Source organism: Aegilops tauschii, chromosome 6 (assembly GCF_002575655.3).
Source record: "Aegilops tauschii subsp. strangulata cultivar AL8/78 chromosome 6, Aet v6.0, whole genome shotgun sequence".
Classification (NCBI taxonomy): domain Eukaryota; kingdom Viridiplantae; phylum Streptophyta; class Magnoliopsida; order Poales; family Poaceae; genus Aegilops; species Aegilops tauschii.
In genome coordinates, this window is record NC_053040.3 from 34,005,258 (window position 1) to 34,021,397 (window position 16,140).

At 42.5% G+C, this 16,140-nt stretch overlaps 1 protein-coding gene across 3 annotated transcripts; it reads right to left on the bottom strand.

The window, feature by feature from the left end:
• Positions 1 to 7,480: 7,480 nt before the first annotated feature.
• LOC109751406 (uncharacterized) lies at positions 7,481 to 10,598 on the bottom strand. Of its 3 annotated transcripts, none has more exons than XM_040391792.3 (3): positions 10,330 to 10,598; positions 8,977 to 9,068; positions 7,481 to 7,794 (listed from the first exon to the last, which is right to left on the bottom strand). In XM_040391792.3, the coding sequence occupies exons 1-2, from the start codon at positions 10,544 to 10,546 to the stop codon at positions 9,016 to 9,018; spliced, it is 270 nt and encodes an 89-aa protein (XP_040247726.1). In that variant the 5' UTR covers positions 10,547 to 10,598; the 3' UTR covers positions 7,481 to 7,794; positions 8,977 to 9,015. The 3 variants fall into 3 exon arrangements, with proteins under 3 accessions (XP_040247726.1, XP_045085561.1, XP_040247725.2); XM_045229626.2 differs by having other exon boundaries at positions 9,436 to 10,593; XM_040391791.3 differs by lacking the exon at positions 7,481 to 7,794 and having other exon boundaries at positions 8,768 to 9,068; positions 9,436 to 10,593.
• Positions 10,599 to 16,140: the final 5,542 nt, after the last annotated feature.

Below are 16,140 nucleotides of genomic sequence, written 5' to 3' on the forward strand. Positions count from 1 at the left end.
GCAGCAGCCATGGCTTTGCCTGCTCCACCGCCAGTGAGTTCGCTGCCATGTAACAGCTCTGAGCCCGCTGTTGAGAACACCTAGAGCCACCACAAAAAACACGAGCTCGCTGTTGGGCATGGCCCCCGTTTTGCAACTCCGGCGACCCCCCTCCCCCTCCCTCGCGCAGTAGCCATGTTGGTGGAAGATCTCACAATTTTTTATGCCAACCGGTTGTAGCTTTTTGGATCACCGGTGGTAGCTTCTGCTAAACCGGTTGCTTATTTTTAAAATCATTATGTTCAAGCGTTTTCTTCAAAAAAAAAATTGCATCTCTTTCCTGAAACCACCGCTTCCAGCTTTTAAAATCACTGGTTGTAGCATTTTGTTCAGCTGGTTGTAGCATTTTGTTCATGAATGCTACCATTGAAGTTCGTCCTGCTGGACCAGCGACACTTTTTGCTACAACCGTAGCCTATTTTTGCTGCCACCGGTGACTTTTTTTTGCTACATGCATGCACGACGGTGTTGGTCGACAGTGATGATGCCTTTTTGTTGCTGCAACCATATTGGAGTTTGCTGGAATCGGCGCCCAAATTTGCTACCATCGCTTTGCTGGAAGGAACCGCCTAAAATGCTTCCACGCCCACAGGATTTGGTTTTTGCTGGAACCCTCTCCAAAGAATGCTACCACCGGCCTTTTTGTCTACGAGCCATGTCGTTGTCTTCCATTTGATGCTGCAACCGGGAGTGGGTGTGCGGTTTGGCATCCATTGTGCGACGAGCTACAACCGAGGGTCCGCAACAATTTTTGTTACAACTGTCATCGATGTTTGCTACAACTGACTACGGAATTTGCTGCGACGACATTGTCCAGGCGTTTGCAACCAGCAAGGTGTCTTCCTCCGCATGGCGACGGCGAGCCCGGGTTGGCCGGCGAGCGCACGGCGGCCGAGGGCGAGCGTGGCGGGCATGCTCCCTTTGTGATTTGTCATACGGAAAGGATACGTCGAGGAGTAAAGAGGTGTTGACTCAGATCCAACGGTACTTGGAGATCGCATCTGATGGCCAGTCGAGTCAGGTTGGAGGTGGTGACTACGTCCTGGATTAGGGGGGTGCACACCACGTTGGCCCACCATTTATGGGGCCAAGCCTAGGACCCGCCACCTACTAAAGATTGGGCCATGCACGCCCTGGCCCTCGGCGTAGTCAATATGGACTCCACCGAAGATTTGGGGTACACTTCAAGACGTAGTTCAAATGATCGGCATGTTGTCCCTTATTGTAACCTACATGGCCATGGTGCATATATAAGCTGAGGGGTTTAGTCTGTAGAGGCACGCTTTCAAGGGTTAGAGGTTAGAACTCGCTCATACGATCTCGAGGTAGATCAATCCGTACTTAATTTGTACTCTGCTACCTCTTGAGCATGCGTTGGTTTTCCCTTGAAGAGGAAAGGGTGATGCAGCAAAGTAGCGTAAGTATTTCCCTCAGTTTTTGAGAACCAAGGTATCAATCCAGTAGGAGAAAACACGCAAGTCACCTAGTACCTGCACAAACAATCAAGAACCTTCAACCAGCGCGATAAAGGGGTTGTCAATCCCTTCACGGTAACTCGCAAAAGTGAGATCTGATAAAGATAACAAGATAAATATTTTTGGTATTTTTGTTGTATAGATTGGAAAGTAGAGATTGCAAAATAGTAAACGAGATGCGATGTAAATAGAAGAGATGCAAATATAATAGGAAAGAGACCCGGGGGCCATAGGTTTCACTAGTGGCTTCTCTCAAGATAGCATATATTACGGTGGGTGAACAAATTACTGCCGAGCAATTGATAGAAAAGCGCATAGTTATGAGAATATCTAGGCAATGATCATGAATATAGGCATCACGTCTGTGTCAAGTAGACCGAAACGATTCTGCATCTACTACTATTACTCCACACATCGACCTCTATCCAGCATGCATCTAGAGTATTAAGTTCATAAGAACAGAGTAACGCATTAAGCAAGATGACATGATGTAGAGGGATAAACTCAAGCAATATGGTATAAACCCCATCTTTTTATCCTCGATGGCAACAATACAATACGTGCCTTGCTGCCCCTACTGTCACTGGGAAAGGACACCGCAAGATTGAACCCAAAGCTAAGCACTTCTCCCATTGCAAGAAAGATCAATATCGTAGGCCAAACTAAACCGATAATTTGAAGAGACTTGCAAAGATATCAAATCATGCATATAAGAATTCAGAGAAGAACCAAATATTATTCATAGATAAACTTGATCATAAATCCACAATTCATCGGATCTCGGCAAACACACCGCAAAAGAATATTACATCGAATAGATATCCAAGAACATCGAGGAGAACTTTGTATTGTGAATCAAAGAGAGAGAAGAAGCCATCTAGCTAATAACTATGGACCCGAAGGTCTGTGGTAAACTACTCACACATCATCGGAGAGGCTATGGTGTTTATGTAGAAGCCCTCCATGATCGATTCCCCCTCCGGCAGAGCGCCGGAAAAGGCCCCAAGATGGGATCTCACGGGTACAGAAGGTTGCGGCGGTGGAAAAGTGGTTTTGTGGCTCTCCCTGATGTTTTTAGGGTTTAAGAGTATATATAGGCGAAAGAAGTACGTGGGTGGAGCTCCGTGGGCCCACGAGGGTGGGGGCGCGCCTACCCCCCTGGGCGCGCCCTCCTGCCTCGTGGCCGCCTCGCGGAGTCCCAGACTTCAACTCCAAGTCTTCTGTATTGTGTTTGTTCCAAGAAAGATCCTCGGGAAGGTTTCGTTCCGTTTGGTATTCCTTTTCTGTAAAACACTGAAATAGGCAAAAAAACAGAAACTGGCACTGGGCCTTAGGTTAATAGGTTAGTCCCAAAAATAATATAAAAGAGCATATTAAAGCCCATTAAACATCCAAAACAGATAATATAATAGCACGGAACAATCAAAAATTATAGATACGTTGGAGACGTATCATACTCCATCCACACAATATAAACAAGAGCATGAGTGGGGTTTACCGCTTAGAGAGGGCATGAACCTAGGTAAATTTGTGTCCCTTTACTTCCTATTAACCATCGTGTCAAGACCACTAGCTCGGGATCCCCTACCCGAGATCCATCGGTTTTAGCATTGACATTGGTGGCCCATACAGGCCCTGTTGTGTCATCGCAAAGGCTGCGCATCGTCAGATCAATGACAACATTGGTTGGGAAGACCTTCTTCCCCAGACAGCTTTTTGGCTTCGGCATCATCGTGATGCACGCCGACTCGACTGGCCACCTCAACCAAATCAAGAACCTTCCTCCAGGGCAGTCCATCAGGTTCGGCAACCTAGAGTACACCACAAATATCCATGGAGAACTTGCTTTTCATGGCTGGGTTTCAGACCTGACCGAGAACATTATCAGTGACGCTGACTTAACGCCAGAATCAATCTCAAAGCAAGACTTCAGAGGCGCCCACACTTTGGATTTGGCCTTGATCACGAATCCGAGCATTATCTCGTCGAGTCTCAGATAGAAATTTTTCTTTACTTGTTGATGAGTCCAGAGATGCATCAAAAGGAGCAAATGGCTATGGTTTTAAGGTTAGTAACTTTGTATCTTTTATGTTAGTTGTTGTTTTGTTATTTAGTGTAGTACATAATTGTTGGTTACTCGTGCTTCTTGGTGTTATATAGGTACGTCGATAAACATGGGTATGCGATTGAGAGGTTCATTAGGATTAAGCATGTTGGTGATACAAGAGCGGCTTCTCTGAAAGCAGCTTTGGATGGTATGTTTGTTAAAGATGGCTTGTCTATGTCTAAATTGAGAGGGTAAGGGTCGATGGAGCTTCTAACATGAGAGGACAATTTCGTGGGTTGCAAAGGTTGATACTAGATGAAAATCCTTATGCATTTTATATTCATTGCTTTGCCCATCAGTTGCAGTTAGTGGTTGTTGTTGTTGCCAAGTGTTGTTCCTTTGTATTGGATTTCTTTAACCACATAACTTTGATTGTCAACACCGTTAATGCTTCTTGTAAGAAGCACGATGAACTAGCTCAAGAACAACATGATAATATTGCGAGTCAATTGGAGTCTGGGGAAAACAGGAAGAGGGAAAAAACAAGCAACCAACCTTGTAAGACCTAGGGATACACGATGGGGCACACATCATAAAACTTTGTGTCGAATTATTGAGATGTGAACATTTGTTTTGCATTTTTTTTTACAACTAACATCTATTTTGCATTATTAGAGAACATTCATGATGATGCAGAAAATTTAACACAAAGAACCACAGCAGGTGGCTTGATATCTCATATGGAAAGTTTTGAATTTGTTTTCATATTGCATCTTATGATCAAACTATTGGGCAAGACTAATGAGTTGTCACAGTGTTTGCAAAGGAAAGATCAAAACATTGTTCTAGCAGAGAGTTTGATTGGGATCACATTGTGGCAACTTCAAAATACAAGAGAAAATGGTTGGGAACAGCTCTTGAAGGACACAACTGACTTTTGTGTTAAACATAGCGTTATATTACCTAACGTGGATGATACAATACCCGCTCGTGGTCGTTCAAGGGGGCGTGGGGGTCAAATGGTAACTTTCTATCAACGCTTCAGATATGAAATATTTAGTGTTCTACTTGACCAAATAATTACTGAGTTAAATAACCGCTTTGCTGAAAGATCTACTCAATTGTTGAGATGCATTGCTTGTCTTGATCCAAGGAACTCATTTGCTAATTTTGATGAAGACAAACTTGTTCAACTTGCTGAGATGTATGCTAATGACTTCTCCATATACGAGATTTCTTCTTTCCTTAGAAACCAACTTGAAAAGTCCATTGCTGATGTGAGAGCCGATTCAAGTTTTTATAGTTGTAATAACCTTGGTGGTCTTGCTGTGAAGATGGTTCAGATTGATAGACACATGGTTTTTTCTTTGGTATATCATCTTACTGAGTTGGCATTAATTTTGCATGTTGCAACCCCATCAGTGGAAAGAGCTTTCTCGGCTATGAGTATTATCAAGACTGAGTTGAGGAATAAGATGGGTGATGATTGGTTGAATTATTCCATGTTGTGCAATATTGAACGAGAAATATTTGCAAAGGTTGTTGATGATGATGATGCTATTATATATCGCTTTCAATCCTATAAAACTCGCGAAGGAATTCTACCTCCTCGTAGTAGTAAGTGTTCAACTTTCTACAATGTTAGTTGTTTCACTTGATGTTTATGTCTTCACTTATGAAAGTTTGCTTTTGATTTCTCTAAGGTATTGGTTGTTCTTCCACCGTAGATCAAGTTATGGAAGACACTGATGAAGCAAGCCATCGATTTGGTATTCTTTTTACTGCACGTATTGTTCATAGTTTTTGTCATCTTTGTATCTGTTTTGTTGTATCTCTAAGCATTGAGTTTAAATTCTAAACTTTTGGTGCAATTGAGCCATATTTGAGGTATTCCTTTGAGGTAGCTATAGCTTGATGGACGTTAGGTTTTTCTCTCGCGATGAATTTTTTTTTTGGGCCCAGGGCTTGCTCCAATCCTGGATCTGCCACTACAGCCAACCACCCATATTTTCGTATGGGCACGCCGCGGCACTTCTTGGCTCGCCCACACATGTATGAAAGCCCGTATTCTGAACCGTGGGCCAGTCGTATTTCTCGATGCATTCATTTCCAACTAACCTAGCGAGACGCTGACACCTATCTCCTCGCGTTTCTGCATGGTGAGGATAGCAAAGCCCATGGCACCCGAGCCCCAAAAATCCACACTCAAAAAAGGAAGATAAAAAGATCAGGGTAGGGTGTTTTGGCTCATAATGCTCCGGGATGAACAGTACCATAAAAAAAGTGGTAAAATGTTTTCAAAAAATTCTGTTTTTTTAGATGTTTGTGTTAGTGTCGCAAGCATGTTTGACAATTTTAATAGGAAACAAAGCAGTAGTGTTTCGTCGATGAAAACCAAATTTGTGGTAACATTTGGTGTTCAAATTTATTTATTTTGCACAGGCCAAAATATTTAATCTTTTTCCCTAAAACTTTGCAAGTAGCATTTGGATGTAACTATAAGTAAATAAAAAAATTGTTGAAATTTTTGACATTTCAAAAGTTATTTTTCGTGCACAAGAGCACGTGCTCCCAGGTAGACCTGTGCATGAGCAGCCCGGCCCAAAGGCCCGAGCCCGGCATCCGGGCCAGGCCCGGGCTCCATTTTTCCGCCCGAAGCCCAGCCTGAAATCCTGAAATGGCAACAAATGTATATTTTATTTGAAATATAGGTATATTATATTATTTTAATATCCCGAACATAATTATTTTAATTAAAAATTGTCACTGTTCATGTGCTTCAGGCCAGGCCGGGCCTTGCAATTTTTGCTTTGGGCTTTACAAAGCCCGGACCGGGGTTTGAACAGGTTTACTCCCGGGTGATATCCGCAATTCCACGATGATTCTACAGACAGGGCAAGATCCGTTCCATTTTGTCTATAAAAAAGGCACATGCATACACTGTCTGTATGTGTATTTCATTTCTCAAGAGGTTAACTCATGAAAGAATTCGGTTATTTTCCGGACAGGAACGGGTGGGCTATATAGATAATCTGGCGCAGCCAAATCTCTGACAGCTATATTTCCATGACATATACTGAGCATGACACCACCCAGAGCTAAACTGTAGACGCTGAACTCAATGAAGACGGTAAGCACAAGATAATTTGCTTCTCGAGACAGCACACCATGGCGAGCCACATCGAAGTCACTGGTTTGGAGGGCAGACTTCACTACTGTTTCATTTCATCAGTTTTTATGGTCATACGCCCCATACCTGCCTCGGCAGCGAACTCGATGGCCTTCAGGCCGTCAGCTACTCGGCTACATGAGAAAGTTTGCCATTGCAATCTCTGACACAATAACCCCACCTCACATGCCTGTTTCTCTGTAGAACGAGCCGTCGATGTTGATTTATGGCGAGTCTCCACTCTCCAGGTGGTTTGGACCAGCTTTTGACAGTACCTGGAGCAGGAACAACAGCAGCTCTCTGTTCATACCGTTAGTGAATTCAGAAAAAAGTCGTAGGGCAGATGAGGCGGCAGCCGGAAGGGGACACTTGTCGGCTGTCGCCAGCACTAGCAGCATTATGGCACAGGCCATAGTGTCTCCAGGTTTTCAGCCTTCACCATATCCCACAGAAAGAAGAAAATTATCCCAGTAGCAGCATTGCTACTGAATATGTGCAAATTAGTACTCCTTCCGTCCCAAAATAAGTGTCTTAACTTTAGTACAGAGTTATACTAAAGTTGAGACACTTATTTAGGACGGAGGGAGTACAACTCATAAAGGCGTCCCTGGAGCAATGATATCTCTTTGAAATACAGATCCAAACACACAAAAAGGATGAGCAAACGTAATGGGCATAAGCAGGGATTTGGTGGGACATGAGCAAACAATGCTGGAAAAAAAATGCAACGCAGGCAAATGAAATGCAAGATTCAGTGACAAGGTCAACGCTAATGCATTAACCGAAGAAAATTAATTTCTCTTCATGCTAGTTCGAATATTTCCTAGAGAAATGAGATAACAGACGGGCAGTTCATAAGTCAGAATATTAACTCCAGTTACAGTTGACCAGGACATGTTAATTCCTACAAGTTCACATCACATTTGACCAGGGCATGACACATGGTGGGTAAAATTCCCTTGTGGAGCACATTACAGGCCCCATGCGCAGCATACAGGATGGAAGAGCCTGAAACAAAGAATCCATTTCTGCATCTCAGCCATCCGAAACCTAACTCTTGTTACCTGTGGAGCGATCAGTGAAGCCAGTCAAAGAGATTTGTAATACTCAATTATTTGATGCATGGAAATTATCTCACAACTTGTGTACGGTTCGGACAGTAAGCATTAGAGCTTCGATGATGTGGAAATTGCGCCAAAGGCTCAAAGTTGAATCAACTCAGCAATATTGGAGAAAACTAACAGTACAAAGAGAGAACAGCAATAGGACGACAGTTAATTTGTAGGGGCACACCTTCAATTTCTACTGTTAGCATAGTGTCAGATGGCTAAATCTGGTCTCAGTACAGACGAAAAGGTTAGTGGTTCAGATAACTCCATTGGACCATTAGAACATCCTAGATTATCAAATCTTGTGAAACTTTCTTTGTTATCATTGGCATATGAAGGGCTCATGTCGTAATAGAGCTGAATCGTCTGGTTTCTAGCTCATGGGCATACTCATTAGAAATGTGCAAGCTAGATAGTCACCAAAAAATCGAACTTAATCAAATTCATGCAGTGGAAGCCTCAAGTAAATCATAATGCATCATTTTATGAATTGATACTTCCTTTGGTTCAAAACTTCAATAGATAACACCTTTTTTACTCTGCACAGTATCAAAAACGAAACATTGGCAACTACTCATGATGAGAGAAGTGTTTAGTATGAAACTAGACATGTCATTTTGATCATGGATTCAGTACAGAAATTATTAAGCATCTATAATGACAAAAGTCGGAGAAATTATACTGCACATAAACCACTACAACAGCCAATATGTACTTTGGATAAGACACGCTATGTTGGAGGTTATGAGAATTAGACTGACAAATAGATATACGTTGTGAAAATATTAAACCAGACCCACCTAAAATTAGCATAATTGTACAACAACTGCAAGCGAGCATTATGTATTATAATGTTCCTGGATGGGCAGTAATGTGAAATGTTTTCCCTAAGAAAGCAATAGTGTGAAGCTTGTAATAACAAGGCAAGTTTGAAGCCAAGAGCTGAGGTGTTGTTAGTTACCAATACAAATTTGAATTCATGGAACAACAGATAAATCATACTCAAACTTGACAGACCCATAACCACAGGAAATAAAATGCAACATAGCAACCAGGGAAAGTAAACAAAAAATACCCTCGAAGGAAAGGAAAGGGAAAATATTTCATTCTGCAACCACTAACAAATAGTTACCATACATCGCGAACTCAAGATAGCATCTATCCAGACAGATCATATTATGTATCGCGCAAAAGTTTAGCTCCACCATGTCCACCATCAATGCGAGCATCTACAAAAACAGGAAGTCAAGGAACCAATGAGATTCCAACGAACATTTAAATAGGTACAGGGGCATTAACTAGATATTTAGATAAACACACTGCTATAATTCGAGAAAAAAATTCAGTTATATCTCATAATGAAATCCTTGACCATGTCAATAGGCCTGTAAAAATAACGAAAATAGTTCGCTTATTATACACATAATATGCCAATCAACCCCAACTAAATTGCTTTTGCCAATCATCATGTCCGTTGTTTTACTGTATGGACGTCCATAGAATAAACAAATGAAGTGTCTGCTACCTCTGACTCAAACCACATAACACAATAACAACAATACAAGACTATAAAATACTAACTTTGTTTCTTTTTACCTGCGGTATAGACACCTTCAAATGGATAAAAGTGAAACCAGCAGTAGGATTCAAAAAGTTTCTTAAACTGCAATGATTCAAACTGGACCATGAAGACGCCGATAAATGTCCGCACTAACACCGCATTATTGTCCTCAGCAAACCAGAGTATCCTTGGGCTTTGGCTCCCCTCCTCTGAATTCATGGAAAGTAGCTTGTCTAGTGCAACAGTTCTTCCCAGCACCCATGAAGCTACACCATCACAGTCCGTCTTCCTCTTCCATAATTGGATGCAGTAGCCCGACAGGAAGAGGAAACCAAGGCCACCACCCTCCGCCTGCATAACCGTGAAGGAGCACCTCCCCGCATCGACGTCCACTGGCACATCTATCACACTTAGGCTCTGCCTATCCACATTAAATTAAAGTATTCCAAACCAATTCCCAGTAAGCAACCAGTAAATGGAATTCCCAACCATCACAGAGCAGATGACCAAAATCCTGGTAGGTACATCACTGGTAGGATCCTTGGCCGGAAGAAGTGTCGAGGTGAGATCACCCCATACACCGGTCTCCGACGAGTACACCGAGGCCACAGCCTGTCTAAGCTGTATGTCGCTGTTGCCTACCAAGACAACCTGGAAATGGTTGGCCTCTCCGGAAGCACGAAGCACCGCTCCGTTAATCACGGTTTCCCCCTTGTCGAACCCTGTGGGAATGTCTAGGCGATGCTGGTCACGCGTGACGGGATCCCATACCAGGAGCTGGTTCCGCCTCCAAAGGGAGATGAGCATGAGGCCATGGCGGCATCCGAGGATCATGAAGGCGTCGCGGGCGTTGATAGGAAAGGAGAAGCGGGCTTGCGGGACGCGATTGGGGGCCTCCAGCGTAGGCTCGAAGCGGAGTGGGGAGATACCTTGGACGAAGCAACCGAGGAGGGGAGGGTTGCGGCGGTGGTGCTCGTGGAAGCGGCGGAGAAATCGGACGTCGGATACGATGCGCCGCCAGACCTTACAGGCGAGGGACGCGCGGGGGAGGGAGGACGGCAGCGGGGGGAGGCGGAGGAGGATCTCGGAGAGGAGGTCTTCGTCCTCCAGCGGCGCCGCCGCCGACGACCTAGGGCGGCTGCTCATCTCCTCACCAATGCGGCGGGATCTGCAGGCTCTCCAACGAGACAATGAAGAAGAAGAAGAGCCCAAAAGAAAGGGAAGCCCAAAACAAGGTTGGAGACTGAAGCCCACGAAGAGTGTAAATCCCAAGAAGGTTTTGAAGTTTGTGAATTTTCAGGGAAATAAAAATCCACTGTTGAAAGGTGAGGAGATTAAAAGTCCACTGTTTGATTAGAAGTCCACTGTTTGATTAGAGGTGAGGAGATTAAAAGTCCACTGTTTGATTAGAGGGAATGGGAGTTTAAGTAGGAAGGGGAATGGGAGTTGAGGAAGCCAATTCCCACCTATTTCTTTCCAGGGAGTACCCTGTTAATTCGTGAGCAGAGTTTTATCCCACGCTAATTCCCATCATATACCAAACAAGGGAATGGGAGTAAAAATCTACTTCCCATGACTAATCCCTTCATAAACACCCTTGTGCAAACTCCCATTCCTCTGCCTAACAGCGTGTTTGGTAATAACAGGGAGAGGGAATGGGAGTTTAGAGATGGGAGTTTGCCAAGGAATTAGACATGGGAAATTGATTTTAAGTCTCATTCCTCTGTTTGGCATGTGAAGGCAATTAGAAGTGGGATTTTAAAAGGGAGTTAACTGCCCCTGTTTGATTGGTGGGATTAGGCAGGAGAATGCCTTCCTCACGTACGTACTCAGCTAACCAAAGGTCCCTCACGAACGTGCACAATCAACGAAACGTTTTTCTTTTTTGCTAATTCCCAATCCCCAGTTCAATTACCAGGGGTCCCTAGGGAAGAGATCTGAGGCAGTTGGCCCTCTTAATTCCCCTTCCCCCTCCTTTCTTAATTCCCATGTCCCTGAGTCAATCAAAGGATTTTAAGTCTCACTTACCTTAAACTCCCATTCTCAATCAACAAATCCCCCCAACCAAACAAGCTCTAAGTGTTTACCAAACAGGCTGTTAAGGATATTGAGAGTTTATTTTAAACATGCAAGTTCGAAATGTTGTGTGTACTGGTGTGGCCCTTTAAAACAAATGAACCATGTTCCACCGCCGTCACAGTGAACATGATGTTGTATGATTATGAAATGAAGTCTTCCGCAAAAAAATGATTGTGAAATGAAGTACATGTGGCTTTATTCCATCGAAAAAACTCTTTTTGGACACGTACCACTTTTTAAAATAACTCACTATATCAAATAAATCTGGATTTTTTTATACATGTACATATGGATGTAAGTATGTCTTTATAAAATTTCACTGTTACATATTTTATTTTCTGGACTGCACACAAACAACATTGATACATATTTTTGTTTGTGATAGTGATGATGTTTTTGAGTTTTGGCCACATCTCTGCTTTCTTTTTTCGTGCTTTTGAACTCTTTATTTCACTAGTAGAAAAAGGGGGTTTCGTTCGGGCCTGGCCAGCCCATTAGTCTCGGTTCTTATACAAACAGGGACCAACAGGTGCATTCGTCCTGGTTCGTGAGCCCAGGTGGCCGGCCGGGGCCTCGCGGGCTTTGGTCCCGGTTCGTCTGGACCCATTTGTCCCGGTTCTTGGAACGAACCGGGACCAATGGGCCTCGCTCCTGGCCCATAATCATTGGTCCCGGTTCCAGCCACGAACCGGGACAAATGATTTGCCTATATATAGCCCATCGCCAGCCAGCAGAGGACTCCACCATGCTCTGTTTTTTGCTGGCCGGCGAGGGAAGGGCATTTGGGTGCTCTAGCTCACCTCCTATGCACATGAGGTGTTCGATGAAATGTCCGAGCCACACTAGTTAATATTTCTTCTCTCGAAACTCGACCTCCGAGCTCCATTTTCCCCGAGATTTTTCTAGGTTTAGCGGTCCGTCACGTCCCGTCCCCGTCTTCACCGCCGTCGATCGCCCGCGCCGATCTCGTCGCCGGCACCACCGTGGTGAGCCTCTTGTTCTTATCTTCTTTTTGAAAGAAAAAATTCTTACTTGAGATGGATACTTGTCTAATTTTCTTACTTTTATTATTCCTTGTTATTATATAGTGCAATGGTTCTGGTATCCGCCCCCGTCGGCCCTCGTCCTGTCTATGATTCGGATGTGGTATATATTATCTTTTTATAACTATTTGGTTCATTTATTGTTTATGACAATTATGCCGACCAACGTGACATAGATTTTTTTTATGTAGGAGGTGGTTGAACCGGAAATTCCAACCGACCCTATTGTCGAGAGGTTAAATTTAGTCGAAGAAGAAAACAATTACTTGAAGGAAAAAATAAAAAAATTGAGGAGGAGAAGATGATATTGGAGTTGCATGTTGCGGATGTCGTCGATGATCACAAGATCAAGATGGATGCAATGCGGTTGAAGATTAGAAATATTAGAAAATATGCCATTCATACCGAGGCTTGATATCATTATGCCGTTGGATCAATTGTTACCTTAGTTGTGATTATGATCGTATTTGTTGTTGCATTGAAAGGTTTTTACATAGTTTTAATGTATGGTTTAACTAGATGCTCTGGAGAGCTATATGTTGTTCAATTTGAACTATGTATGTACTTTGGTTTTAATGTGATGATGAACTATTATTAATTTGGTCACTTATCTCTATCCAGCTGAAAAAAATCAGTAAATGCATTAAAAATAACACATGAAGTCAGAAAGGGTTGAAAATTGATGATGTGGCTTTGAATGGTGCATTTTGTAACAGACGAGTTTCCGTATGAAACCCTGACACTTCGAAAGAGATTGTCCGTTTTGTACACAAAGTGCATCCAGTTTTTGCCGTAAGCCTCTCTACTTTCTTGCACATGCTATGTGGGTGAAATGATGATACCATGCCAACTTTCAACCTTTTTAGAGTTCATTTGTAGTGCTTTTCAATTTGAGGGTCTTATAGCTGAAAAAAATCAGTAAATGCATGAAAAATAACAAATGAAGTCAGAAAGGGTTGAAAATTGATGATGTGGCTTTGAATGGTGCATTTTGAACATAGAAAAACTATGGAGTTCAAATAAGTTCAAAAAAATGAAATCCCTTTGTAACAGACGAGTTTCCGTATGAAACCCTAATACTTCGAAAGAGATTGTCCGTTTTGTACACGAAGTGCATCCAGTTTTTGCCGTAAGCCTCTCTACTTTCTTGCACATGCTATGTGGGTGAAATGATAATACCATGCCAACTTTCAACCTTTTTAGAGTTTATTTGTAGTGCTTTTCAATTTGAGGGTCTTATAGCTGAAAAAAAATCAGTAAATGCATGAAAAATAACAAATGAAGTCAGAAAGGGTTGAAAATTGATGATGTGGCTTTGAATGGTGCATTTTGAACACAGAAAAACTATGGAGTTCAAATAAGTTCAAAAAAATGAAATCTCTTTGTAACAGACGAGTTTCCGTATGAAACCCTAATACTTCGAAAGAGATTGTCCGTTTTGTACACGAAGTGCATCCAGTTTTTGCCGTAAGCCTCTCTACTTTCTTGCACATGCTATGTGGGTGAAATGATGATACCATGCCAACTTTCAACCTTTTCAGAATTCATTTGAAATGCTTTTCAATTTTAGGGTCTTATAGCTCAAAATAATCAGTAAATGCATGAAAAATAACAAATGAAGTCAGAAAGGGTTGAAAATTGATGATGTGGCTTTGAATGGTGCATTTTGAACACAAAAAAACTATGAAGTTCAAATAAGTTCAAAAAAATGAAATCCCTTGGTATCAGACGAGTTTCCGTATGAAACCCTGATACTTCGAAAGAGATTGTCCGTTTTGTACACGAAGTGCATCCAGTTTTTGCCGTAAGCCTCTCTACTTTCTTGCACATGCTATGTGGGTGAAATGATGTTACCATGCCAACTTTCAACCTTTTCAGAGTTCATTTGAAATGCTTTTCAATTTTAGGGTTTTATAGTTCAAAATAATCAGTAAATGCATGAAAAATAACAAATAAAATAAATAAGTAATTAGAAACAAATTAATATAAACTTTAATAAAATATATAAGTAGAAACAAAATAAAATAAACCGGGACAGCTGACGCGTGGATGCCTATTGGTCCCGGTTGGTGCCACCAACCGGGACTAAAGGGCCTCCTGCCTGGGCTCGCAGCACCGGCCACGTGGAGGCCCATCTGTCCCGGTTAGTATAAGAACCGGGACTAAAGGCCTAGGCATTAGTAACGACCTTTTAGTCCCGGTTTCCCAACCGGGACAGATGGGCCTTATGAACCGGGACAAATGGCCCTTTTTTTACTAGTGTTTATACCCGTCTCATTAATGAATCATTATTTCGGCATCCTTCCTTTCAAGCAATTTGTCCCCTGGTCTTGTTGTATTCAGCAAGCAGTCTTTTAGTTCCGCAATTGGGACATGAGGGTCATGTGACTTTATCAAACATATCTGTTGCAGATTTTTAACTAGAGACTCGTAAGAACCCACCGATGTGAATGGGTGATCAAGAAACGACAAGTTTGGTCAACCTTTTTCTATTTTTCATTTATTTTGATATAGCTTACCACTCATGCCAAGTGGCTAAACTTGATGCAACTTTGTTTATACCGAGGGTCTCAGTTGGCCGTGTTTTTTCATACATCAATTTTAGACCCTTTGTACCATCTTTCTTTGATCAATAAAAATTATTTCATTCGTTTCAGTGCTAAATACATACTGAAGCCCACGAAGAAGCCCAAGGATGTTTTAAAATAAGGAATGGATGGAGTATTAACAACCTACTTCTTTTTAGATAATAACCTACTCTTAAAAATATGACCACTTGTCACCCTTGAAAGCTTTTGTATGGAATTGAGCCTAATTTCGGTACTGTCAGTTGACATCGGTCACCTACTTCCCTAGCAGAGTAGGCGGCGGAGCGGGAAGATTTTCTTGCCTTGCTTCGTGAACATTTGCGTTGAGTTCAGGAACACATTAAAGCTCAAACAAACAAACATCGTTGTATGCCGATGAGGTCGGGAAGGGGGATGTGGGAAGGGTGGAGAGTACAATAAGTCGTCGTTATAGATGGAGTCCAACGACAGCTAGGGTGGGTGGTGGGGGGGAGGGGGTGGCATGGGAGTGGCGGGGGTAGAGCTCTATGGAAGTGGGGAGAAGCCGAGAAGGGAGGCGAGGACGGATCAGATCATCCAAGTTTGTGTGCAAGTAAAAAACAACTTTGGTTCAGACTTCCATTTCAAAACTCCTCTCCTCTTGGGTTGGATCAATCAAACCCAGAGGAATCATCCATCCATCCATCCTCTCACTGAAACACAAGGCACATATACATATACTAGTACTCCCTCTGTAAACTAATATAAGAGCGTTTAGATCACTATTTTAGTATTCTAAACGCTCTTATATTAGTTAGAGGTAAATACACTGATGGTGCCTGAATTTGTCATCTATGTTTACTTTAGTGCCTGAACTTGAAAAATACGCCGAACTGGTTCTAAAACTTGACACGAACGTGCAAATACGATGCTAATCCTGCCCGCAGACGTAAAGTGCGTCGACGTGGCACTGACATGGCGTGGGGCCCACTTGTAGGTACAAAAAAGAATTACTTGAGTACTATATGACCCTATGACTAGTGGGCCCGTCTGTCATTAATTAGTAAGAAAA

What these genes read in the sequence shown, in the direction of transcription:
- LOC109751406 (XM_045229626.2), bottom strand. Translation starts at nt 10,546, where the DNA reads ATGAGCAGCCGCCCTAGGTCGTCGGCGGCGGCGCCGCTGGAGGACGAA.